The sequence below is a fragment of the Acinonyx jubatus genome, chromosome B3 (assembly GCF_027475565.1).
Source record: "Acinonyx jubatus isolate Ajub_Pintada_27869175 chromosome B3, VMU_Ajub_asm_v1.0, whole genome shotgun sequence".
Taxonomy (NCBI): Eukaryota; Metazoa; Chordata; class Mammalia; order Carnivora; family Felidae; genus Acinonyx; species Acinonyx jubatus.
The window spans coordinates 38,700,856-38,727,251 of NC_069386.1; the positions used below are offsets into that span (position 1 = coordinate 38,700,856).

At 36.5% G+C, this 26,396-nt stretch overlaps 1 protein-coding gene across 1 annotated transcript in view; it reads left to right on the forward strand.

Annotated features, from left to right (window-relative positions):
• DENND4A (DENN domain containing 4A) overlaps window positions 1–26,396 on the forward strand; it is a 133,080-nt gene that overhangs the window by 16,681 nt on the left and 90,003 nt on the right. Inside the window, exons 2-4 of the mRNA XM_027067557.2 lie at window positions 10,117–10,195; window positions 19,842–20,174; window positions 26,008–26,257. Coding sequence (XP_026923358.1) covers window positions 19,864–20,174; window positions 26,008–26,257 — 561 coding nt within the window. The 5' untranslated portion in view covers window positions 10,117–10,195; window positions 19,842–19,863. The remainder of the gene's footprint in view (window positions 1–10,116; window positions 10,196–19,841; window positions 20,175–26,007; window positions 26,258–26,396) is intronic.

The following is a 26,396-nucleotide window of genomic DNA, read 5'->3' on the forward strand; positions in this document are numbered from 1 at the left end:
CAGTGACAGATTTCTTTAAGCATTGAAAGGGAGTTCAGATGGTGGACAGTCAAAAATAAAACTGACACGTGTCCTTTTCAGTAAACATTCAATAAATATTTACTAGATGAATGAATGAGAGAATCAGAGTCATAATTTCTTATCTTTAAACATTTACATCATCAAGCATTGAAGTGATTATGGTACCACTTCTGTAATTCACAAGAAAATAAATTCCAAACCATAAAATAAGGAAAATATAAGCAAAATCAGCAAAGTGTTTTTTAAAATGATGCTGCATTGTTAAATTATTCAAATAAAATTATTTGAATTAAATTTAAAGCATTTTTTGGTTCCCCTTTTTTGTAATACCTGAAGCACATACTTACTTGCTTATCTCATCATCTGACACTGGATAGAGCCTGGATTTGAACTTGTCAAACTGATTCCAGAGCACTTAACTCCTGTTTTTATAGTCTTTGTATAGTTTTCTTCAGCAATGACTTAATTAAGGCAAACACGACACCAAACTAATATTAAAAAAAATTTTTTTTAACATTTATTCATTTTTGACAGACAGAGAGAGACAGAGCATGAGTGGGGAAGGGGCAGAGAGAGGAGGAGACACAGAATCCGAAGCAGGCTCCAGGCTCCGAGCTGTCAGCACAGAGCCCGACGCGGGGCTTGAACTCACGAACTGCGAGATCATGACCTGAGCCAAAGTCAGACGCTCAACCGACTGAGCCACCCAGGAGCCCCCAAACTAATATTTTAGCTCAGAGGAATATTTGTGCTGGTGGAAAAAAGTTTTTCTTTCTAAGCCATCCAATATAAGGTCTTACTTGGGACACATTTTGGCATTATGTACCAAAGTTGAATATAACCATAGACTGTATTCTAGCAGTTTTATTCATAAGTATTTTTTAATGCATACACTTGCACATCAAAGACATATAGAATAATTTATACATGATTTTGTAATTATTTATAATGGCCTAACATTGGAAACAAAGCCAAGTGTCTGTTAACAATAGAATGGATAAGTAAAACTGTGTTATAGTCTCAAAATGAAAAACTATACAGAAATGAAAACGAACAAGCTACTGCTACGCATATGAGTATGAGCATCTCAAACACATACTGTAGAATGAGAAAAGCTAGACCAAAAGAATATATTCTGTGTGAATCCTTCTGTGTTTGGTTTGTATAAAGTTCAGAAACAGACAAGGCTCATCTAGCCTTAAAAGTGGGGTAGTGGTTCTTTTTTGGGAAGATTGGAGGAGGGCGGAGGGCTTCCCGTTACTGGTAATGTTCTATTTCTTCACCTGGGAGATCTTTTTTACACGTGGTATGTTCACTCTGTGAAAATTCATGGAGCTGTGCCCTTTCTATATGTATGTTATATTTGAAGAGCGAAGAACAAAAACCAGACATGTGTATGGACTACTTTGGGAAGCATGGCTCTGTGATCCTCCTAAAGTCATGAAGTTTTATCTGAATATGTCAATGTATTTTAGGGGAGAGAAGATCCTTAACACTACTCAGATTCTCAGAGGGGTCACGACTTTAAAAATGTTAAGACGCTACTTCACCAAAGCCTGAATATTCAGAAAAAGTATTGTTAAACACATAAGCTTGTTTTTACAGTGAGGTTAGCCCTTGCCTCTATAATCAGACTTTGTCTTTACATTCAATCTTGTCACACTTTCTCAAGGCTTTTGCTTTTAATACTCATCCTCTTTTTCTCCTTCGTCTTCATTTTGTCTCCCTCTGGACAATTGCCGTTGGCATAACGCCCCTTAATTTCATTCATCTTTTTAAAAACAGATCTGCTGATTCCATGTCTTCTGCCAGTTATCACTCTGCTTCCCAACTTCCCTTCACATCGAAATGCCTACGAAAGGTTATGTGTACTTTCTCATCTCCTCTTTTCTCCTCAGCTCATTCCAGTTGGGCTTTCCATCTTACACAGAACTGAAATGAGTCTTCTCAAGGTCACAGTGATTTGAGTTTTGTTGAAACCAGTGGTTAAGTCTCTCTCTTTGAGGGGAAGCAGGGTGAGAGCACCTCAGGTATAGAGACTTGATTTAATCATTATTTCTCATTCCATGGTACGCTTTCATCATTGGCCTGTGCTTACGTGGGGGCCCTGCTTTCATTTTATTTTCTTGTATGCTCCACCTTCATACTCAAATTCCCTTTCCCCTGTAGATATCCACTGTAATATATTTAGCATATCATCCTGAATTTAGTTTTGAAAACTACAGTGCTGTTTTGAATATATGTTTTTAATTTATATAAATGATATTTTGTTATATATTCCTTGCTGTTTCCTGTTATCTTCAGTAAATTTAAAAAAATTTATTTGTGTGGCTGTGTACATCTATTTAATTGCTCCTAACTTCTACATGGCATTCAAATCATGGTATCTGCCACATTTTAAAATTATTCCTTTACTTATGGGCACCTCAATTTGTTTATTCATTGCTTCAACAAATATTGACCACACACTATTTCTTCAGGCACTGTTCTAGATACGAGTTATAGAGCAGTGACTAAAACCAAAAAATTCCTAAAACCAAAAACTTCCTACCTTCATTGAACTTACAGGCTTGTGGAGTGACAATGAGATAATAAAATGAGTGAGTATATGTACGTGTTTGATAGTGAAAAGTAATAAGGTGAGAAAATCAGAACAGGGGAAGAGAATATGAGGTGTTGGATGTGGGAGGTTGTTGAAATTTCAAATAGGGTGGTCATGGAAAGCCTCACTGAGAGGGTGACCCAGCCTGAGGATGGGCTGGCTGGGCTGGCATCGGGGAAGGCTAGTCCAGACACAGAGAGCAGGTAGAAAAGCTCCTGAGACTGGAACATGCCTGATTTGTTCAAGGATCAGTAAGAACCCTGGCATGTTACCTGCAAGAGGGCTTTCTAAGAGTTTCTTTAGTATGCTAAATTTTTTTGTCTTTTACTATTATGTTAGGATTTATTCCCGCCATTTTATTTTGTATTTTCTGTTTACCCTAGTTTCTTTTCCTTTCTTCTTTCTCTGTTACTATTTTCTAAAGAAAAATAAAATTTTTGGTGGCAGTTTAAAAGTTATGTATTCTATTTTTATTCTTCTGGCGGTTACCCTTGGATTCATATTTGTATTCATTCTTGTCTGTCAGTTTTTTAAGGCTTATTGATTATTGGTCATTATTTTAAGTACTTCCTCACCTCCATTTGTTTTTGTTTTTTTTTCTCACCTTCTGAAAGACCTGTTATTTCGATGTTGCCTCTAATTTTTCTAGCCTCCACGTTTCGTAAGGGAGGGGTTCAAAACTAATTCTTTAATTTTTTTCTTTTCAATTACATGTTAATTTTTAGAGCAGTTTTAAATTAACAGCAAATTTGAGCAGAAAGTACAAAGTTCCCATATACTCCTTCCCCCAACACAGACACAGCCTCCCCCACAATCAACATCCCACACCAGAGTGGGACATTTGTTACAATCTCTGAATCTATACTGACATATCATTATCACCCAAAGTCCAAAATTTACGTTAGGCTTCACTCTTTGTGTTGTACACTCTCTGGATTTTGACAAACATATAATGACATATATATGTAGTGACAGATATAGAATAGTTTTACTGCCCTAAAAATCCTCTGTGCTTAGCCTATTAACCCCTCCTCTCTAACCACTTGGCAACCCCCGATTTTTTACTATTTCCAAATTTTGCCTTTTCCAGAATGTCCTATAGCCTTTTCAGATTGATTTTTTTTTTCACTTAGTAATATGCATGTAAAGTTCTTCTGTGTCCTTTCAGTGGCTTGATAGCTCATTTCTTTTTAGAAGTAATATTCCATTGTTTGGTTGCACCACAGTTTACCTGTTCACCGACTGACAGATATCTTAGTTCCTTCCAAGTTGTCCCCCTCCCTTGTACTCACATAAAGCTGGTGTGAACATGTTTTCAGCTCATATGAGTAAATGCCTAAAAGTGTGATTGTTGGATCATATGGTAAAAGTATGCCTAGTTTTGTAAGAAACGGCCAAACTGTCTTCCAAAGTGACTGTATGTACCATCTTGCATTCCCACCAGCAGTGAATGAGAGTTCCTGTTTCCCCACATCTTTGCCATCATTAGGTGTTGTCAGTGTCCTGGATTTTGGCTATTCTAGTAGGGGTGCGGTGATATCTCATTGTTATTTTCTTTGAGTTTCTAAGACATATGATGTGGAATGTCTTTTCATATGCTTACTTGTCTTCTGTATATCTTCTTTGGTAAGGTGTCTATTCAGGTCTTTTGCTCATTTTTTAATCAGGTGGTTCGTTTTCTAATTATTGAGTTTCAGGGATTCTTTATATATTTTGGACAACAGTCCTATATCAGATAGATCTTTTGCAAATACTTCTCCCCGTCTGTGGGTTGTCTTCTCATTCTCTTAAGCCTCCATATTTTAAAACTTTTATAGTATATTTTTCCCATTTATTACGCCTTCCTAATGCCTCGTTTTGATCATCTACTTACTGATTTTATTTTTGACTGTATCCATTTTGTTATTTAACTTGTATATAAGAATTTCAGTTATTATATTTTTAATGCACAGTATCTATAGTTGGTTCTTCATTATTCATTATTATTTTCCTAATATCCTACTTTAGTTTCCTGAATATGTTTGTTATGCTTATCTAAGAAATGTGTTTGGTCTGGACCATAAATTCTGTTTCCTCTGGGATAGGTTGTTCTGGTTTTGGCCTTTCCCCTCCCCCCTCCCCCCTTGTACTCGTGCAGTGTTTATTTTTTCTTTCCTGGAGTTCATACTACCTTCAGAATATCAGCTCCTGTGACTGATAATATGTATAGGCAACATTCCATGTTCAAATTGATCCCCTTCCTGGTGAATTTATAGAGTATAAGTGTGTGCATGTGTGAGAGAAGTGTGTTTGGGTCTAATGATGGAGCTTTACCAAAGAAATAGTTTAGTTTTGGCTATTAAATATACAGGTAGAGTTATCAAGTAGGCATTTTGGGTCTCAAAAGTCATGGTTGGTGATATAAATTTAAAAATGGGGAGCAGTCAGTGGGACTAATACATTTTCATGGGAATAAGAAGAAGGGGAAAATCGTGGAGGTTGGTTTGATTACTGAAAATTTGTTAAGGGATTTTAAAGGAGAGAAGATACACTTTGTCTAGGACTGGTTCTGGCCATCAGGATGTTTAGAAAGAACAATGTGTCATATAGCCTCACTAAGTTGATCTGCTTACCCTTGTCAATTCTGGGTCATTTTTTCCGGCTTCTCTGGAATAGTTTGAACTGTGCAGGTCTATTTATTGTAGATTTTTAAAGTACAGCACTGTAAATGTATTTTCCCTTATGATTTTCTTAGGAACATTTTCTTTTCCCTAGCTTATCTTATTATAAGAATACAGTATATAACACATATAACATACAAAATATGTGTTAATTGACTTTATGTTATTGGTAAGGCTTCTGGTCAACAGTAGGCTATTTGTAGTTAAGTTTTGGGGACTCAAAAGTTACATGCAGATTTTCAGCTGCATGGGGCACTGATACCCCTAATCCCTGCATTGTTTAAGGGTCAACTACAGTATCAAGAGATCTGGGATAAGGAATTTCAGGTCCTGCTCTGCTACTGATGGAGCAGTGCTATTTTGGGCAAGTCCTTTCTATACTTTAATTTCCTCCAACAAAATGATGAGGTTGAACCAAAAGATTTTTAAGGTCCTTTTAAATTCTGAGTCTTTAAAGACATACAGTTGTAAATCCAAGCCAACAGATTGATTTTTTTTTTAATATTTTCTTGAGGGGCGTCTGGGTGGCTCAGTTGGTTAAGCGTCCAACCCCAGTTCTGGTCATGATCTTGCGGTTTGTGAGTTCGAGCCCCGTGTCGGGCTCTATGCTGACAGCTCAGAGCCTGGAGCCTGCTTCAGATTCTGTCTCCCTCTCTCTCTGCCCCTGCCTTGCTAGTGCTCTGTCTCTCTCTCTCTTAAAAATAAATAAACGTTAAAAAAAAGTAAAATATTTTCTTGAGATGATTTCACCAAAATTGAATTAGTTGATAAGAGTATAATTAGTTTTAAGTTCTTGCTGGATTACTTTTCAGAAAAATTATTCTAATTCAGTGCCATTAATAATTTTTAAGTGTGTTTATTTCCCTCACAGCACTATCAGCACTGGATTTAATGTTTTTTATTCATATTTGTTAATTTACTGGATATGATGTAAGACCTCAAAGTTTAATTTCTTTAATTATTTGCAAGGCTAACAGTTCTTCCATGTGTTTTAGTATTTGGGTTTCTTCGTGTATGAATTGTTTGTTATAGTCATTGATCATCTAGTAAGTCCTACAATTTAACAAATCATATTAATCATTATTAATTAGAAGAATAACAGAATTCTCAAAGTTGTTTTCAAGTATTAATTCTCAGAAGTCCTCTCTAGGTGTTATTAACAAATAAATGTATTATTATAGTTTGTGAGGGAAAGTAAAAAAGGATTTTTAAAAAGGTGTTTAAAGTATATTTATTATTATTTTTTTGAAGTATATTTATTTATTGAGAGAGAGAGATTGAGAGAATGAGCAGGGGAAATTACAGAGAGAAGGGGAACAGAAGGTCCAAAGTGTGCTCCGTGCTGACAGCAGAGAGCGTGATGCGGGGCTCAAAATCATGAACCATGAGATCATGACCTGAGCCGAAGTTGGACACTTAACCAACTGAGCCACCCAGGTACCCTTAAAGTATATTTAGATAGGTGGTAAGATGAAATAAGTCGAAATGCTCAACATTAATCAGATGACAAAAGTGTAAATCTTACATGTCTACTTTTTAAGAAAAGTGATTATTTTGGGGGCACCTGGGTGGTTTAGTTGGTTAAGCATTAGACTTTCACTCAGGTCATGATCTCGCAGTTCAGGAGTTCAAGCCTCACGTAGGGCTCTGTGCACACAGCTCAGAGCCTGGAGCCTGCTTCGAATTCTGTGTCTCTCTCTCTCTTTGCCCCTCCCCCACTAGTGCTCTCTATCTCTGAAAAATAAACATTAAAATTTAAAAGAAAAGTGATATTTTATTCAATTGATTTCAGTTTTATTATATATTTATATAGCTGAATTTTAGATTGCTTGTTTTATATAAATGTATTTTTAATCATGCCAGTGAGTGCTGTTTCAAATAGCTTGTGTATGGCTCTGAAAATAGAGAAGAAAAACCAGATATTGTATTGTTTGAGAGAAACTTTTGGGAATATTCCAATGGAGGCAACAGTTCACTTCAGACACTAGCTTAAAAAACACTTATGATAATTTAAAGAGGAAGCAAGAACTTTGAGATGTGGGAGGGGTATGCATATGGGAAATTAAGTAAAAAAAAAGATGGTGCAAGAGACAAAATTTAAAACCAGACTTCCCTTTCACTCTAGACTGGTGTGTACCATATATTTGCATTTCATACACAGCGGTGAATATGAGCAGATTTTCAGTACAGGATTGGGAGTTGGTATTTGTTGTCACCATTAGTTTATATGGAATCTAATTTCACTCCAGGAGTGGTAAATTTCATAATTTCTCTATGTTAAAAGAATGCAGATAACATTACAAATTCTCCAGATAACATTTCCTCATCCCTTTATTTATTTATTTTAAGATTTTATCTTTAAGTAATCTCTACACCCAGTGTAGGGTTTGAAGTCACAACCCTGAGATCAAGAGTCTCGTGCTCTGTGGACTGAGCCAGCCAGGCTCCCACTTCATCCCTTTTAACCATTTCCTACTTTTCTCCTTCCCATTTCTGCACTTTTTAACTGTTATTCTTTTTATACCTTTTCCTCCTCATCTTTTTTATTTTCTTGCTGTATCTCATTGTTCACCTTTCTTCCTTTTCTCATGTTGTTGGTCACTGTTCCTTTTCTTACCTGCTGTTTGCCATATATTCGTCAACCAGCTTAACTTCTCCCACTTACCTATTAATTTTTTTTTTGTCCATCAAAGCCCATGTTCACTAGTTAACACTTAGATCTCCCCAGGGAATTACTTTCTTCTCTACCATTCTTGAAGCATGATGTAGTAGAACTCCAAATTAAAAGTCATGAGAATTGAGTCATAAATTAATGTATTTAGTCTTGGACAAGTGATTTAACTTTTATGTCTCAATTCAGTTACAGAAAGAAGAATTGCACCTAAATCTCTAAGCACCTTTCCTGGCTATAAAATCCTATGATTCTGTGGTGTCTTAACTTTCCCATTTTTTTCTACTGTGCTGACCTCATTCATTTAATAAATATTTACACACCTATCATGTGTTTATAACTACTTTAATTTATATAAGAGAACCAAAAGAAATAAAAGACAAGGTTCCTGCCTTTGAATTGTTTATAGTCTGTCTGGAGAGACAAGAGGTATCTACGTTAACACTTAATAATTTCTAGTCTCTTCCTGTTCTCTCCAGACCAGATCCACATTCCCAAGGGAATACCAGCTACTTAGTTCCAACTAATATCTGGGTGAAGGGCAGGGTTGCACCTGAACACAGTAAAAGTCTCCTTTTTATGTTCTTCTACACCTACCAATCCCTGTTGTAGTTGTCCTGTAGCACTGTTTTATATTGTCCGCTCAATTCTAGTCTAGAATTTATCCGTAATAGGAAAATTTATCTTAGAACTAAGAAGATTGGTCTTCATTGTATGTTAGTAGAGATCACTCTGTCTTTCTTATATTTTTGTGTGTGTTCATATGTCTGTGCATTTATGTTTGTATAATTATGTTCAAATATAATGTTCCAGATGGCTAAGTAAATGTGACCAACAAGTCTCTTTCACACCGTATATACTTACATGTTTTCTTTGGTTTGTTTCTGCACCTACTTGGTAAAGGGGTATTGCTTTTGGAGACATTATCTTTTCCTTTCATAGACTATATATGTGCTCTCCAGTAAAAAATATACGACTCCACAGGGGTTAGGGATGGTGGTTGAGGGGAGTGGGAGGAAGGTGGGCATACTTATGAAAGGTCACCACTAGGAATCCTTGTGATAGAACTGTTCTGTCTTAACCGTGCATGATAATACATGAAGCTGCGGATGTGATAAAACTACATAGAACCATGTATACGCACATAAACCCACATGAATACAAGTAAAACTGAGTAAATCAAAATAAGATAGGTGAAATCATCAATGCAGTATCCCAACTGTGATATTGTACTATAGTTTGGTAAGATATTGTCATTGGGAGAAACTGAATGAAAGATATGTCAGATCTTTATTATTTCTTTCAACTGAATGTGACTCTATAATTATCTGAAAATAAAAGGTTTCACTAAAAATAATAGCAATTTATAGGCGTCTGTGCTGAAAGATAATTTAACATATATAGTTGCAGGAAGTACATTGACATATCACGCTGCGTATGAATTCAGTAAAGTTGCAAGATACAAAGTTAATATAACAAATCTATTGTGTTTCCATACACTAATAATGAACTATCATAGAAATTAAGAAAACAGGTGCACCTGGCTGGCTCAGTTGGTTAAGCATCCGACTCTTGATCTCAGCTCAGGTTTGTGAGTTTGAGCCCTGCATCTACTGTGCCAGTGCAGAGCCTACTTGGGATTTTCTCTCTCTCCCTCTTGCTGCCCCTCCTGCACACTCTCTCCAAAAAAAAAAAAAAAAAAAATCTGTAATAAAGGGGAAATACTTTCAAGTATTGACTTCTTTGAAATTTGCTAATGGAAATTACTTGAGTCTATGAATTGTCTTAAATATGTATATTTTATTGTAGGAGTGAGATACTATACATTATGCCCCAGAAATAGGCCTTTTTTTCTTTCTTATACTCCTTGTTCCTGTACACATTTACTCTTTTGTGCCATTATTTATTCTTTTATTTTCTGTCTGTCATTATCTGATTTTTTTGGTTTCTAAGTGTGTTGCTATTCTTGACTGAAAGGTGTTTGTGGAAGAGCTGGTGTTTGAAAATTACTTATTGGGTCTTAAGCATATGAAAATAATATATGCAATAGTTTTCTTTGAAAATTATCATTATTAACAGAACTTTAAGTATCCATGGGCATCTTAGGAGGAAATATTTCAATGGGATTAATTTAACTTCAATTTTTATTCTTTTCAATACAGTCTTTCTCAAATTCTGAGGCTTGCAGAATTCACAAATTGAGATTTGGCATCATTTTCAGAGAAAGACCTTCAGTAATGTGTAAGTAGTTTTTTTTTTTTTTCCATTTGATTTGTTTCTATTAGCTGTTTTCTGTGTTGAACACTGTATAGTTAATTTACCAGTCACTTAACAGAATTTGGTCTGGGACCTCATCAAGATAAAAGGCTTCAATAATGCAAAGGAAACATTCAACAAAACTAAAGGCAACTGACAGAATGGGAAAAGATATTTGCAAATGACATATTGGATAAAGGGCTAGTATCCAAAATCTATAAAGAACTCACCGAACTCCACACCCGAAAAACAAATAATCCAGTGAAGAAATGGGCAGAAGACGTGAATAGACACTTTTCCAAAGAAGACATCCAGATGGCCAACAGGCACATGAAAAGATGCTCCTCATCAGGGAAATACAAATCAAAACCACATCCAGATATCACCTCACACTGGTCAGAGTGGCTAAAATGAACAAACCAGGAGACTATAGATGCTGGAGAGGATGTGGAGAAATGGGAACCCTCTCTCACTATTGGTGGGAATGCAAACTGGTGCAGCTTCTCTGGAAAACAGCATGGAGGTTCCTCAAAAAATTAAAAATAGATCTACCGTATGACCCAACAATAGCACTGCTAGCAATTTACCCAAAGGATACAGGAGTGCTGATGCACAGGGGCACTTGCACCCCAATGTTTATAGTAGCACTTTCAACAATAGCCAAATTACGGAAAGAGCCTAAATGTCCATCAACTGACGAATGGATAACGAGGATGTGGTTTATATAAACAATGGAATACTACGTAGCAATGAGAAAGAATGAAATCTGGCCATTTGTAGCAACATAGATGGAACTGGAGAGTATTATGCTAAGTAAAATAAGTCAGTAGAGAAAGACAGATACCATATGTTTTCATTCATATTTGGATCCTGAGAAACCTAACAGAAGACCATGGGGGAGGTGAAGGGGGGGAAAAAAAGTTACAGAGAGGGAAGGAGGCAAACCATAAGAGACTCTTAAATACTGAGAACAAACTGAGGGTTGATGGGGGGGTGGAGTGAGAGGAAAGTGGGTGATGGGCATTCAGGAGGGCATCTGTTGGGGTGAGCACTAGGTGTTGTATGGAAACCAATTTGACAATAAATTATATATTTAAAAGAAATCCAGAATTTGGCATATATTCACCACATAATGATGACGAATAACAAGTGATACAAAATACCTTAGGGGGAGCCTAAGTGGCTCAGTCAGTTAAGCGTCCGACTTCGGCTCAAGTCATGATCTCATTGTTTGTGAGTTCAAGCCCTGCATCAGGCTCTGTGCCAACAGCTCAGAGCCTGGAACCTGCTTCAGATTCTGTGTCTCCCTCTCTCTCTGCCCCTCCCTGCTTATGCTCTGTCTCTCAAAAATAAAAGTAAACATTAAAAAAATTAAAAACAAAAACAGAACACCTTATTGTAAGATGTCTTATGATGTGCCCTGTGTCACTATTACTGACCATTATTGGAGGCATCATCCTCAAGTAAAAAATACTGTGTTAAAGAACTTGAATTCTTGCCTTGTCTGCCTCTAACTAGCTAGGTATTTAGTTTCTTTGACTATAAAATGAGGGATTAGTCTAGGATGAGTAATAAGATCCTTTCCCCTTAATAATATCCCCTTAATAAATGTCTATTCCCAGCTTAAGTTTTTTGTTGTTGTTACAATAAATCTAAGGTTAATAATCATCCAAAAGGGAGCTCTCAAATTACCTAGTTTTGTTTTGATTTGTGTGTGTGTATGTTGGTTTTTGCTTGGGAATAGATATTGAGAGAGAAGGTGGCTCCAAATTAGGAAATAAGTAAGCCCCCCCTTGCTCAAGGAATTTACCTCGCATAGTCCATTAACTTGGGTTAAAATGCTTTTTTTTTTTTTTTTATGAAAGGTTTTTTTTTTTTTTTTTTAAAGTTTATTTTTGCTTGAGAGCATGAGTGGGGAAGGGGCAAAGAGAGAGGGAGATTGAGGATCTGAAGCAGTCTTTGCACTGATAGCAGCGAGCCCGATGCGGAGCTCGAACTCACAAATGCGGTGTGATCTCACAAACCATGAGATCATGACCTGGGTCAAAGTTAGACACTCAACTGGCTAAGCCACCCAGGTGCCCCTAAAAAGCTTATTTTTAAAAAGTCACGTTTGGGATGCCTGGGTGGCTCAGTTGCACATCTGACTCTTGATTTCAGCTTAGGTCATGATCCCAGGGTCATGGAATCGAGACTTACATTGGGCTCCACGCTGAGTATGGATTCTCTCTCTCCCTCTGTCCCTCTCCCCCTCTCGTATGTGCTTGCTCTCAAAAAAATTAAAAAAAAGAAAGAAAGCAAGAAAGAAACTCACCCTATTGTTAAATATACAAATAAGGTTTCTTTCCTTTCAGAATCTCCATAGAATGCTGATACTGAAGGAGTGCCAGTTTTCAAGGAGATGGGGGAAAGGGACAGTGAAGTAAGGGTCACGTCTATGCATGGGGCTTTTGGGGGGAAGATCGTACAGAAACTTTGGGCAGGTTGAAGGCCAGCGCTTGAAATCTGGAAGGGTGATAGAAGAAAAGACAATGAGAGGTGGAATAAAAGTTATAGAAAGAAGGAAAGAAAGTATAGAAAGATGTGAAAAAGTAGAATTAGACAGGAAACTCCTTGAAGGCAGAGGCTATTGCTTTCATCAGTATTGTCTATCACCAGCTTCTAGAATAGTGTCAGATCTAAATAAGTAGTTATGAAAATATCATTGAGTGAATTAATGAATCACTTACTCGTAAACTTCTAATTTTGCCTAAGGCCCTGATGGTTTTGGTTATTGGTTACTAGATTCAAATCATCTATGTTATCTATGTCTGCTCTACATTCAACAACTACAGACAGTATTTAAGGTATTGAGGTTCAGAAAATTGATTCTGAATTATAGAAAAAAGACCTTACGTTTAGTATCATATACTTCAGGGATTTTTTTTTTTTTAGTTTTTAGTTTTTTATATTGTTTTTATTTTAGAGAGTGTGTATGAGTGTGCATGAGTGTGCAAGCCGGGGAGAGGAGCAGAGGGAGAGAGAGAAAAATCTTTTTTTTTTTTTTTAATTTATTTCTGAGACAGAGAGAGACAGAGCATGAGTGGGGGAGGGACAGAGAGAGAGGGAGACACAGAATCCGAAGCAGGCTCCAGGCTCTGAGCTGTCAGCACAGAGCCCGACGCCGGGCTCCAACTCACAAACTGTGAGATCATGACCTGAGCCAAAGTTGGTCACTTAACCAACTGAGCCACCCAGGTACCCCTATACCACATCTTCTTTATCCATTTATCAGTCAGTGGACATTTGGGCTCTTTCCATAATTTGGCTATTGTTGATAGTGCAGCTATAAACATTGGGGTGCATGTGCCCCTTCGAGTCAGCATTTCTGTATCCTTTGGATAAATACCTAATAGTGCAATTGCTGGGTCATAGGGTAGTTCTGTTTTTAATTTTTTTTAGGAACTTCATACTGTTTTCCAGAATGACTGCATCGTTTGCACAAATTTTTTTTTTAAGCACCTGCCTATCATACTTTAGGTACTAGCCAGGAATGTAAAAATGTGGTAGTAGTTATAGCATATAGTTCCATTTGATGGAATATTGTATAGCCCCTTAGTTTAATTATGAAGGTTATAGCAGTTTAGAAAAATACTTATTAAATAACTATATAAATATTGATATCCTATATTGTAATTGTGCATGAGGATTAGAAGGATGTTTTTTGGGGGCACCTGGGTGGCTCAGTTGATTGAGCATCTGACTTCGGCTCAGGTCATGATCTCATGGTTTGTGAGTTTGAGCCCCGCTTCAGGCTTACTGTGTCAGTGCAGAACTCATTTCAGATCCTCTGTCTCCGTCGCTCCCTGCCCCTCCCCTGCTTGCACACACATGTTCTCTTTCTCAAAAATAATTAAACATTCAAAAAAGAGGAAGTTTTCTGTTCTCAGAGAAAACTATAAACCAGATTTATTGTTGTGAATGGAATTGTTGGATTTCTTTTCCTTTTGGTTATTTTGTACAATTCATAAAGTTTAAATGAAAATCCAAATAAACTTAAGTTTAAAAACAAATATGATGAATATGTATCAGCCAGAAAGAGGAAATAGTGTTTTGTGAAAGAGGAAGAGAGCAAAACTAAATTTGTCAGACAGTAGATAAGTTGGTTGGAAGAACAATGAGAGATGAAGTTTAGAAAGGATGGAAATGAGGGTCTCTGGTTTTGGTAATGTAAGAAAGGATGAGCTAGATTACATTCTTAACTGTGGAATTACTTTTTAAAAAAAGAAAGTTTTTTCTAGCTTGTTTATTCAAGTGAACTGGAGTGAGGGTTAGTTGAACTGGTCCGTTGTGTTATCGCCCATTTTCATATGTAAGTCTTGAGCGTGTGACTTTTTATCATTCCCTGAGAGACTTTTGTTCCCTTTACCATTTCAGTAATAGTTTATAATTTTGCAAAACTTCTGTGCTCAACTTTGTTTATCATATATCTTTAAAATGTTACCTCTGATTTCCACTCTTTTCTTGTCCTTAAAGTTAGCCTAGGTAGCAAATGCTTCACTACTTTGACCTACTGGAGTGATAGAAGAAATACAAAAGACTCTGAATTGATTGGGCAGATATTTAACAAAAAAAAATTTTTTTTTAATGTTTATTTATTTTTGAGACAGAGAGAGACAGCATGAACGGGGGAGGGTCAGAGAGAGGGAGACGACACAGAATCCGAAACAGGCTCCAGGCTCCGAGCTGTCAACACAGAGCCTGATGCGGGGCTCGAACTCACGGACTGCGAGATCGTGACCTGAGCCGAAGTCAGCTGCTCAACCAACTGAGCCACCCAGGCGCCCCAGATTGGGCAGATATTTAAAGTGAGAAGAAGAACAGGGGCATCTGGGTGGCTCAGTTGGTTAAGCGTCTGACTTCGAGCCCCGTGAGTTTGAGCCCTGTGCTGACAGCTCGGAGCCTGGAGCCTGCTTCAGATTCTGTGTCTCGTTCTCTCTGTCCCTCCCGCACTTGCACTCTGTCTTTCTCTCTCAAAAATAAATAAGCATTAAAAAATAATAAAGGGAGAAAAATAAACCAGTCTCCATTAGTTGCTGAATGGGTAAGAGCTTTCTTATAATGATTTCTTAATTTAGTTCTCATAAACCTTTTAGGAATAGAGAGCACATCCTTCTTGTTTGCTATTCTTAAAGAAAATAAATGTACTTTGAAGTGAAATACTAGCTGAGCAGGTATCTGAAATTTTAAGAAGATGGCTTGAAACATTTTATAAGCTAACTCCTTAAGCTATCTATATCATGTTGAACAAAGAAGAATTAAAAAACAATGACTGGTTAATGACATAGTATTATCGTTATTCCAACTTGAGTAAAGTTATGTCAGGGTTTTTCTATTACTGATTATTTACAGAGCTGTTGGATCAACTGCTTATTTTGTGTGGCCCCCAATTTAAATGCATTCAAAGACATTTACTTCCAGGGGAAAAGAAAAGAAAAGAAACTTACCTATGTACCCTCTAATTTTGGGGGGGGGGTTTGCTCTCATGCACTACACTAAAAATCCAAGTTTTGCGCGTAACTAGGAATCCTTTTTCCAAGGAACTGTGGGTAGTTCTTGACAACGCAAGGCATTTTGTCTTAATATATATGTAGTATTTTTCATGAGGATTGTAATTTTTACACACCAATGGAAGTCTGTTGCCTAAATGGAATTGCCAAAAAGTACAGTTGTGAGATTGTCAGTTAAGTGTTCAACTTTGGCTCAGGTCATGATCTCATGGTTTGTGGGTTCGTGCCCTGCATAGGGCTCTGTGCCCACAGCTTGGAGCCTGGAGCCTGCTTCGGATTCTGTGTCTCCCTTTCTCTCTGCCCCTCCCCTGCTCATACTCACTCTCTCTCTCTCTCTCTCTCTCTCTCTCTCTCTCTCTCTCAAAAATAAATAAAAATTAAGAAAATACTGTTGTTCAGTTTTATATTAAAGATTTTCAGTATTTTCTTTGCCTTGTAATTTTTAACGATGTCTTCCCTCTAGGTTCTAAACCTCAAACTTACTTTGATAACACTTGATTTAAAATAAAAATTAGAGATGCATTTTCAGTATTGTAGACTTTATAGACTTTTTTTTGAGTGAATTAAAGGGCATTTAGTTCTTGCAAGAAGTCACCTGGAATGTTGCCAACTGTGTCCTTGGCATTATATACTTGGTCAGCAGTGCCTTAAAATATTTTGTTTACCTTCCTAACCACTCTCCCCCAATGAATAAATGGAAAACAACAACATCAAGGCAAGAGAACTGGGATAACTTACTTCTCTGTCAATAAATGTAAGAGGATTTTAGTGCCACTTTAAAATTGATTATTTTCTTATATGTATTGATGAAGAACAATAATTTGTTCCCTGTTAGTAGTTAACTGTAGTCAGTAAATGAGATCAAATCATTAAAATTTGTGAATCAGAAAGATATAGCAAAATTAATTTTTCATACAAATTTCTCTCAAATATCTGCTTATTAGTATAATAGCTGTTTTTATTTCCAACAGTTAAGGTAGTAGCTTTCAAAAGAACGTATTAAATACATGTATGTTTTCATGATGGTATTGTTTTCATTCTCTTTCCCTTTTTTCTGCATAGAAATACATAAAACTATATAGTATGCAATAGTGACTATATGCTTTAGTTTAAATAATACGAAGTTAGGGGGGTGCCTGGCTGGCTCAACTGGAAGAGCATGCGACTTGATCTTGGAGTCGTGAGTTCAAGACCCACGTTGGGTGTAGAGATTACTTAAATAAATAAACTTAAATAACATGAAGTTAGTCTAGGGAAAAGGAGAGTATTTAAATGTCTTCAGTATAATGAAAGGAAAGTTTTACCAAGGTATTTTTAAGATTTGTATCTACCATGAGCTTATAGCTTAAAATTCATGCACACGTAAAAACAAATAAACATACATAGAGGCTTGGTTATGTAACTTTTGACCTAGAAATTCTAGTTTAATAAATTTATTCTGAAGAAATACTAGGAATTGTAGCCAGGGCACTTAGGTGGCTCAGTCATTAAGCATCTGATATTGGCTCAAGTCATGATCTCAAGGTTCATGAGCTCGAGCCCCACTTCGGGTGAGCCACACCTCTCTCTCTCTCTTCCTCCCTCTCTCTGCCCCTCCTGGGTTTCTCTCTCTTTCTCTCTCTCTCTCTCTCTGCTCTTGTTCACATGTGCCCTCTCTCTCTCTCAAAAAAAAAAGTTGTAGCCATAGGTTTATGTTCAAGATTATTCATCATAGCATTTAAAAATATTAGCAAAGTAAGTAAAAGTAAAAGCGATGAACAATAAAGAAAGAGCTCAATAATGTTCTATTCATTAAAAAAAAAAAAAAAAAAACTCTGCAGGGGCGCCTGGATAGCTCAGTCGGTTAAGCATCTGACTTTGGCCCATGTCATGATCTCACAGTTCATGAGTTCAAGCCCCGCATTAGGCTCTATGCTGACAGCTCAGTCTGGAGCCTGCTTCAGATACTGTGTCTTCCTCTCTCTCTGCCCCTCCCCCGCTCATGCTCTGTCTCTTTGTCTCTCAAAAATAAATAAACGTTAAAAAAATTTTTTTTAAATACTATTGCAGCCATTAAAAAACACAAAGACTGTAATGAAGTGAAGAAAAAAGGTTTAATACAGAAGTGCTTTAAAAAAAAGGTGCTTTTGTTCTCCTACTTTTTAGAAATGGATAGATGATCAATTGGGTAAAACTACTTGTTTTTCATGCAGCACCTGTTACATGTAGTCAGCTGACGGCGACTACTCTGTGTTTAACTCAGGAGACAAGTTGTTACTTTCTCTTTACTGTCAGGCTAGGAACCATTTCTGAAAAGTTTAAGCCCTTTATTTTGTGCAGAAATCTTATGTGTAATGGAATTGCTACATAAGAGTCATATACATATAAAGGAAGTAGGAACATTTGATCCTCTTTAGGTTTGTTTTCTAAGCAAACAGTAGGAATATTTACAGAGTATATTTGAGCAATGGATACAGATTCCAAGAAATGTGGCATGAATTCTGAAAACTCATTGCATTAGCAATATAGGAAATTTGGTAAGTTTTGGGATTATGATGAAAATGGTGATAATTATATTATAAACAAGTCTACCCCATAAAAAATTGTTTGCCCTCAGTTATTTTATGGTCTACAAAGGAAAATTATTTAGCATTTTCTAAAGCATGTTTTGAGGGTGTTTTTTCTAGTTTTTAAGTGGGAAAATAGGGTTCACCAGTTGTTCAGATAGACTTGGGAAATCCTGGGCTAAGCAAAGTTAACAGGTACCTTTTTCAAAGTACTTTTGAGACATAAATATTTCTATATATTTTATTATAAATATATGAAAGAGGCATGAAGTGTATATACCTAATGTATTTGAACACGGAATCCTTTCTTTGCATTTATTGAAACTAAGTTTAACATGAGACGGATGTTGGAAAATATCTGCTCTATATATTAAACTTTTTTCTTATAACTGTTATATAAACAATGACCGCACTCTGGGGGGGCATATTCTCCTAAAACAAATAAGGTTTAAATGACACCTGAAGGAGATTTTGCTATTAAAGTGTTTGCAAACACATAATGGAATTTTACTTTGCGTATTTATTCTTTGAATTTTTTATAAGCATGTATTACTTTTAACACCTCTGCCCTAAGTACTTGTAGTATTTGAAGTTCCTCTGTTTGTTGTATCTGTTGAGACTCATTCAGGGTGGATTTTTCTTTGTATGTTTTTATAGTTTTGGAATAGGAGGTCATCTTCAGCTGGGGTTTATCTGTGGAAAACCTGGGTTGAGGGTGTTGCCTTCCAGAACTGTTTCGTATTTGCTTCCCCCAGGGTACCACTAGCCTGGGAACACAGTTATTGTTAATATCTGTTTGGAGCTTCTTGGGACAATGGAGATGGCTTAAGGTCAAACTTCATATCCAAATATGAGTAGGCCTGTTGTTATACATTCACATAGGAGCCTTTTTACCTCCTCCCTTCCAAAAGCTAGGCCCAGATTGAGGCCCAGTATTATCTCACTGTACCAGCAGATGGATTTTTTAAATCCACTCTTTAACGGGGGATATAGCCCTTTGCAGCTCTTGGCTTTATGCAGATGTTTCAGTTCTAATTCCCTATCTTATGTGGTCCCAAAGCCTTGTCTCCGGTCCCTGTAATGCCTTTTAAAACACAAACCCCCTGAATTACCGATGAGACGAGATCAGCAAACTTCCCCCACCCATTATCAGCTCATATGCTGCACTCTGGTCTTTGGTTTTCTCAGTGTTTTGAGGCCCTGGGGATTTCATTTTTACAGGTTAGTCTGTGCATTTACAAGATGTGTTTTGTGGTTGTTTGTGCTGTCTACTTAGGTAATCCAAGCTTCCACGTTGTTACAAATGGAAATTCATGTATTCAGAAATTCTTATATTCAGAAAATAGTGCTGAATCCATTCCTTTTTTTTAAAGAGGCCACACATTTTACATATTAAAATGAAATGTGTAATAACAGTACTGTGTTTATCAGGGAAGTGGTGTTCTTTTTATAGATTTTCATTTTTATTTACGCACAAACCACTTCTATTTATTTAATTTATTAGAGGAGAATGTTAGTCTTTCACTTTCTTTTTAGATGTAACCTTCTGTAATGGAAGATGATTGAAGATAAGGGGCCTCGTGTTGCTGACTACTTTGTTGTAGCTGGATTAACTGATGTTTCAAAGCCTCTGGAAGAAGAAATTCACTTCAATGATGCCTGTCATAAAGTAGCTAAACCAAAAGAACCTATTACAGATGTTGCAGTTATTATTAAATCTCTTGGGGAGGAAGTGCCACGGGATTATATCTGTATTGATGTTACTCCAACTGGATTGTCAGCTGATCTCAATAATGGAAGTCTTGTGGGGCCACAGATTTACCTTTGCTACAGAAGAGGAAGAGATAAGCCTCCACTTACAGATCTGGGGTAAGTTTTTTTTTTGTTTGTTTTGTTTTTTTTAAGAATTGTTGTTATTGATCCAAATAATATGTCTTGTAGATTTTGAAGTTCACCGTTCAATTCATTCATTAATAGATACGTGGCAGCTTTAGAAAAATAGGGGCATGATAAGAATCCTGTGTTGTCTTTCTGTGTTCCTTATACCGTTTGAGTGTTCCTTTGTCCTGCAGGTTCCCAGCACTTTCATCTTGGTGGAATTGCTTTCTGTTAAATAAACTTTTTTTTTCTTTTGAAAGTTTCAAACTTCTACAGTAAAGTACCAGAAAACTAGTGTTTTTTCCTGACCGTAAAAATTTTAATCATTTTAAAAGTACTAGAAAAGGTTGGCTTTTGAGCATCAGTTGTAATGATCATTGTAGGTGAATGCTTAAATCTGTATGCATCAAACAAGGATTTGGGGTAAATTAGTGCTCTACTTAGGATATGATACTGAACTTAGGGCTTCTTTTTCCCGTAATAGCTTTATTGAGATAGAAATCATATGCCATGAAATTTACCGATTTAAAATGTACAATCCAGGGGCGCCTGGGTGGCTCAGTCAGTTAAGCATCCGACTTCAGCTCAGGTCACGATCTCACGTCCGTGAGTTCGAGCCCCACGTTGGGCTCTGGGCTGATGGCTCAGAGCCTGGAGCCTGCTTCCGATTCTGTGTCTCCCTCTCTCTCTGCCCCTCCTCCGTTCATGCTCTGTCTCTCCGTGTCTCAAAAATAAATAAACGTTAAAAAATAAATAAATAAATAAATAAATAAATAAATAATAAAATGTACAATTCAGTAGTTTTCAGTATAACTTATAAAGTTGTGCAACCATCACCACAATAAACTTCAGAACATTTTTATTATGTCAGAAAGAAACCGTGTACTCATTTTAGCTGCTGTCCCATTCTGCCTAACCCCCTCAGCTGAAGGCAATGCTTACTCTGCTTTCTGTATCTATGGATTTGCCTACTCTGGACATTTTATATAAATGGAATCATATTCTAAGGCAAAAAAATAATACATTTTGTGCCTGGCTTCTTTCACTTAGCATTATGTTTTCCAGGTTTATTCATGTTGTAGTATGTGTCAGTACTTCATTCCTTTACGTGGCTAATATTCCATTTATGGATGCACCATAAATTGTTTGTTTTCACAATTTATTCATCAGTTTGATGGACATGTGGGTTCTTCCCACTTTTTGGTTATTATGAATAATGCTGCTGGAAATAGTCATATATAAATTTTTATATGGTCATATGTTTTCATTCATTTCTCTTATATATATACTTAGGAGTGCAATTGCTGGGTCATTTAATAACTCTGTTTAATCTTTTGAGGAACTGCCAGACTGTCTTCCCAAAAAGCTGCATGACTTTGCATTCCCACTGGCTGTGTATGAAGGTTCCAGTTTGTCTGCATCCTAGCCAACATTTTGTATCATTGTTTTGATTGTGGCTTTCCTAATGGTATCTCATTGTGGTCTTGATTTTCATTCACTTGATGGCTAATAATGTTGAGCATCTTTTTGTGTATTTACTGGCCATCCGTAAATCTTTTGAGAAATGTCTATTTAGAATCCTGTACCCATTTTTTAACTGGCTTATCTTTTTATTGTTGAGCTTTGAGAGTCCTTTATGTATTCTAAATGCAAGTCACTTACCAAATATATAATTTACAAATATTTTCTCCCATTCTGTGGGTTGTCTTTACACTTTCTTAATGGTATCCTTTGAAGCTGAAAAGTTTTTAATTTTGATCAAGTCTGATTTGTCTATTTTTTCTTCGGTTGCTTGTGTTTTGGTATCCTCTCTAAGAAAGCTTTTACTAATCCCAAGTCATGAGGATTTACACCTAAGTTTTTGTCTAAGGGTTTTATACATTCAGCCTTTATATTTCGATCTTTGATCTGTTTTGACTTAATTTTTGTATATGGTCAAGGAAGGGATCCAGCCTTAATATTTTGCTTATGGATATCCAGTTGTCCTAGCACCATCCATTGAGGAGATCATTCTTTCCCCATTTTCAAAAATTAATAGGTCATAGACATATGGGTTTATTTCTGGACTTGCAAATTCTATTTTATTTGTCAACATGTCTGTCTTTGTGCCAGTACGCAGTTTCGAATACTGTAGCGTTGTATTAAGTTTTTACATTGGAAGTGTGAATCTACCAGCTTTGTTCTTTTTCAAGATTGTTTTGGCCATTCTGGGTCCCTTGAATTTCCATATGAATTTTAGGACCAGCTCATCAATTTTTGAAAAGATTGGGGCTCTTTTTAAAAGACGAGTATTTGTGTGTGTGCGCATATATACACACACACACACACACACACACACACACATACATATATATTTACATTTATATATTTCTCTTTTACATGTATATGTAGTTTACATTTTTTTTTTAATTTTTTTTTTAATTTTTTTTTCAACGTTTATTTATTTTGGGGACAGAGAGAGACAGAGCATGAACGGGGGAGTAGCAGAGAGAGAGAGGGAGACACAGAATCGGAAACAGGCTCCAGGCTCTGAGCCATCAGCCCAGAGCCTGACGTGGGGCTCGAACTCACGGACCTTGAGATCGTGACCTGGCTGAAGTCGGACGCTTAACCGACTGTGCCACCCAGGCGCCCCGTAGTTTACATTTTTTAAAAAGAACCCAAATCTTTGCAGAAGTTGACATTATATACATTATATAATATGTATTATATGTACAAAAGGAGAATATATAAGTGTAAAGATATCTACATAAGATATAGATATAGATATATCCATATACACATGGGGCAAAAGAGGAACAACACTTTAAAGGTAGAAAAATAAGATGCCCACTGAAAAACTGAAAGAAAAAGGCCAAAGGAAAGCTACAGGTAGCTCTAATAATGTCTTCAAAATAGATGAAAAGTTTATAAGGAATGAAGATTAGCTTTATTGTTTTCATTACTCAGTTGCAAAAAAGGCATGAGTTTAACTTACAATATTTGAGTTAAAATTGGGAAGGGGGTGCCTGGGTGGCTAAGTCAGTTAAGCATCTGACTTCGGCCCAGGTCGTGATCTCATGGTTTGTGGGTTCGAGCCCTACCTCAGGCTCTGCGCCGACATTGGGGAGCCTACTTGGGATTTTCTCTCTCTGCCCCTCCCCCGCCTGTGCTTTCTCTCTCTTTCTCAAAGTAAATAAATAAACTTCAAAAAATAAAAACAGAGAGGATATCAACATCCCTACTGATGTTACCAGTAGGGGCTATAAAAGTTTCATCTCCTACTATTATATTAAGTCTGAAAGTGGATAGTCATATTTACTAATGCCTAAGGGGAGATAGAATGAATTAGAATTGGAAGAGCTCCTGAAATTTCTTCCACTTTAAAAATTCTGTCACTTAATGTTTGATATCAAAAAGTTATACTAAAAATCAATTTTTGGGCGCCTGAGTAGCTCAGTGAGTTAAGTGGCTGACTCTTGATCTCAGCTCAGGTCATGATCTCGGGGTCATGGTTCAAGCTCCATGTTGGACTCCATGCTGGGCATGAAGCCTACCTAAAAAAAAAATAATTTTGGTTCTGTTAATTCATGAATGAATTATAGTAATTTTAAGTTGGTTTCAGAACAGCTACTATATTGCTTCTTCTAAAGCTTATATATTTAGTAAATGGCTTGGGAAAGTAAGCCAGCTGTTAGATCTTCTTTTCAAAAGATTAGGTAATTTGCTCCTATGATCACTGATCATCATCACAATTCTAACTTGTGGATAAAATGAAGGGAATGTTGCAGATTCTCGTTAAGGTGTTGAAGTTTCCTAGTTTAGAGATGAGGACTTTTCCAAGCACATGAAGGATTCTCCGATAGTGAAGAACTTAAACTGGAATGTAAATTAACCATCCTTTTTTTTTTTTTTTTTAATTTTTAAAAGTTTATTTTGAGAAGGGGGGAGGGGCAGAGAGAGAGGGAGAGAGAATCCCAATCAGACTCCATACCCAGAGCAGAGCCCAACTTGGGACTCAGTCTCATGAACCATGAGATCATGACCTGATCTGAAACCAAGAGTCAAACACTTAACCCACTGAGCCACCCAGACACCCCAAATTAACCACCCTTACAACTATCCTAACTTGTTGTCATTGGGGAGGAGAGAGCATCATTTTTTAACAGCCTTTGAAAAGCTTAGTTTAGTTAGACAAGAAAAGTTCCTAACAATTTAAAAATCAAAAGTAGTAATGCAAGTACTGGATTTAACAACACATTACCTGATTAAAGAAAATAGTTATCAAATATATATTCCATATCTTTAAAAAATTTGAGGTGATGGTACTTTGTTGGTGGTGGTTTGTGTTATATTTAGATTTCTTATTTTCAGTTGAGGAGCTGTTTTCCAGTTCTGTCAAGATCCTGTGAGTTAGATTACTTTTAATGTTTATTTATTTTTGCGAGAGAGAGAGAGAGAGAGAGAGATATTAGGGGAGGGGCGGAGAGAGAGGGAGACATGGTATCTGAAGCAGGCTCCAGGCTCTGAGCTGTCAGCAGAGAGCCCCATGTGGGGCTTGAACCCACGAGCAGTGAGATCATGATCTGTGCTGAAGATAGATGCTTAACCCACTGAGCCCCCCAGGTGCCCATGTGAGTTAGATTTTTCAATGTTGTAGCCTTTCTGATTAGTACAAGGCTCAGAGAGGTTAAATATCTGCCCAAGAGAATACAGCTAGTAGCCAGTAGTAGAAATTTGAATTGAAGTGTGTTTAATTTCTCTCTGTTATAGTGCCTTTTTTTTTTAAAGATTAAAGAAAACAAAACAGAAAAGCAAGATCAAAAGGGAGAGAGGGAAGAATAAGCATTTAAGCTAACATTAGGATAAACATAGTTGCTATAATTCTAACTATCAAATCTAACTCCAAATTTTCAAAATCGAATGTTCAGAGAAAAATTTCTTTAAGTTTGCAGATGGTCATGACATAAAGGGAAATTAAAAATTATATTACAGTGAAATAATTTGACCAGTTTTTGGCACTTAATTTTATTTGAATTATGGGATTTTATAAAAGGAAATACTGACTGATGTTGAAGATATTGCCTGTTACAACAGTTTTTATAGCAAATGCAGAAACACACTCAGTATAGTAGAGCTTTAAATTTTCATTGGCTCATGCCAAGTACAAATCAGTGAATTCTCTGAGGGAATAGACTGATGTTACTCCAGTATGACATTTTCCTTGTATCCCCAAGTACTTTTTAGAAGACTTAAGGAACAGATGCCTGGCCTGCCCTTTAATAAAATCCTACCATTTTACCACAATAAAGAAAAAGAAGAAGAAAAAAAAGCCTATGTCTTTCACCCATCCTTTCGATTAAAGGTGGATTTGAGGTTATTTTCTCTTTTGAAAACCTGAAACCGTCTCTTAAACCTGAGGGAAGCGTTGGAAGTAAAAGTGTGTAAACAGGTTCTATACTGTCTGGCAAGGAGCCTTTTGTAAAATTATAACTTTGGCTAAAACCAAGTTGCTTTTTCTAAAAAAGATGCTTGGTTTTAGAGACAAAAATAAACACATCTGTTAAATGGAGTGCCACAGCAGGTGCGTCTGCACTTAATCCTTGCCTTTCTGTGGTTTATGCCAACAAACCTAAGAGGTAATCTGACTTTTCCTTACATTATTTTAATTTTGGGCAGGGAAACCATTACCCTTTAGTTTTACATGGGATGGTTCAATTCAGACTTGCTGTAAGATTGGAATATCTGCTACGTTTAAGGATCAGTTGATGATACCTGAAAATATTACCTATCCTATTTGAAGATGTTTTGCATTTGTGTAGTTATTTATGTATTTTTGTTTTAGGGTTTTATACGACTGGAAAGAAAGATTGAAACAAGGGTGTGAAATTATTCAGAGTACTCCGTATGGACGCCCTGCAAATATTAGTGGCAGTACCTCATCACAAAAAATTTATATCACTTACCGAAGAGCCTCTGAAAACATGACTCAGAATACGTTGGCTGTCACAGACATATGTATTATCGTACCCAGTAAAGGAGAAAGCCCACCACACACATTTTGCAAAGTCGACAAGAATCTCAATAACAGTATGGTAAGTGACTTGTTTTGTACTGGTAAAATTAGCCACTGATGAAAAGAACATGATTTAAAATCTTTGAAAAACAGCAGAGCATAATAACTGAATTAAAAAATATGTTTTTAAAGATAGTGGATCTTTCCTTTTTGGGAAA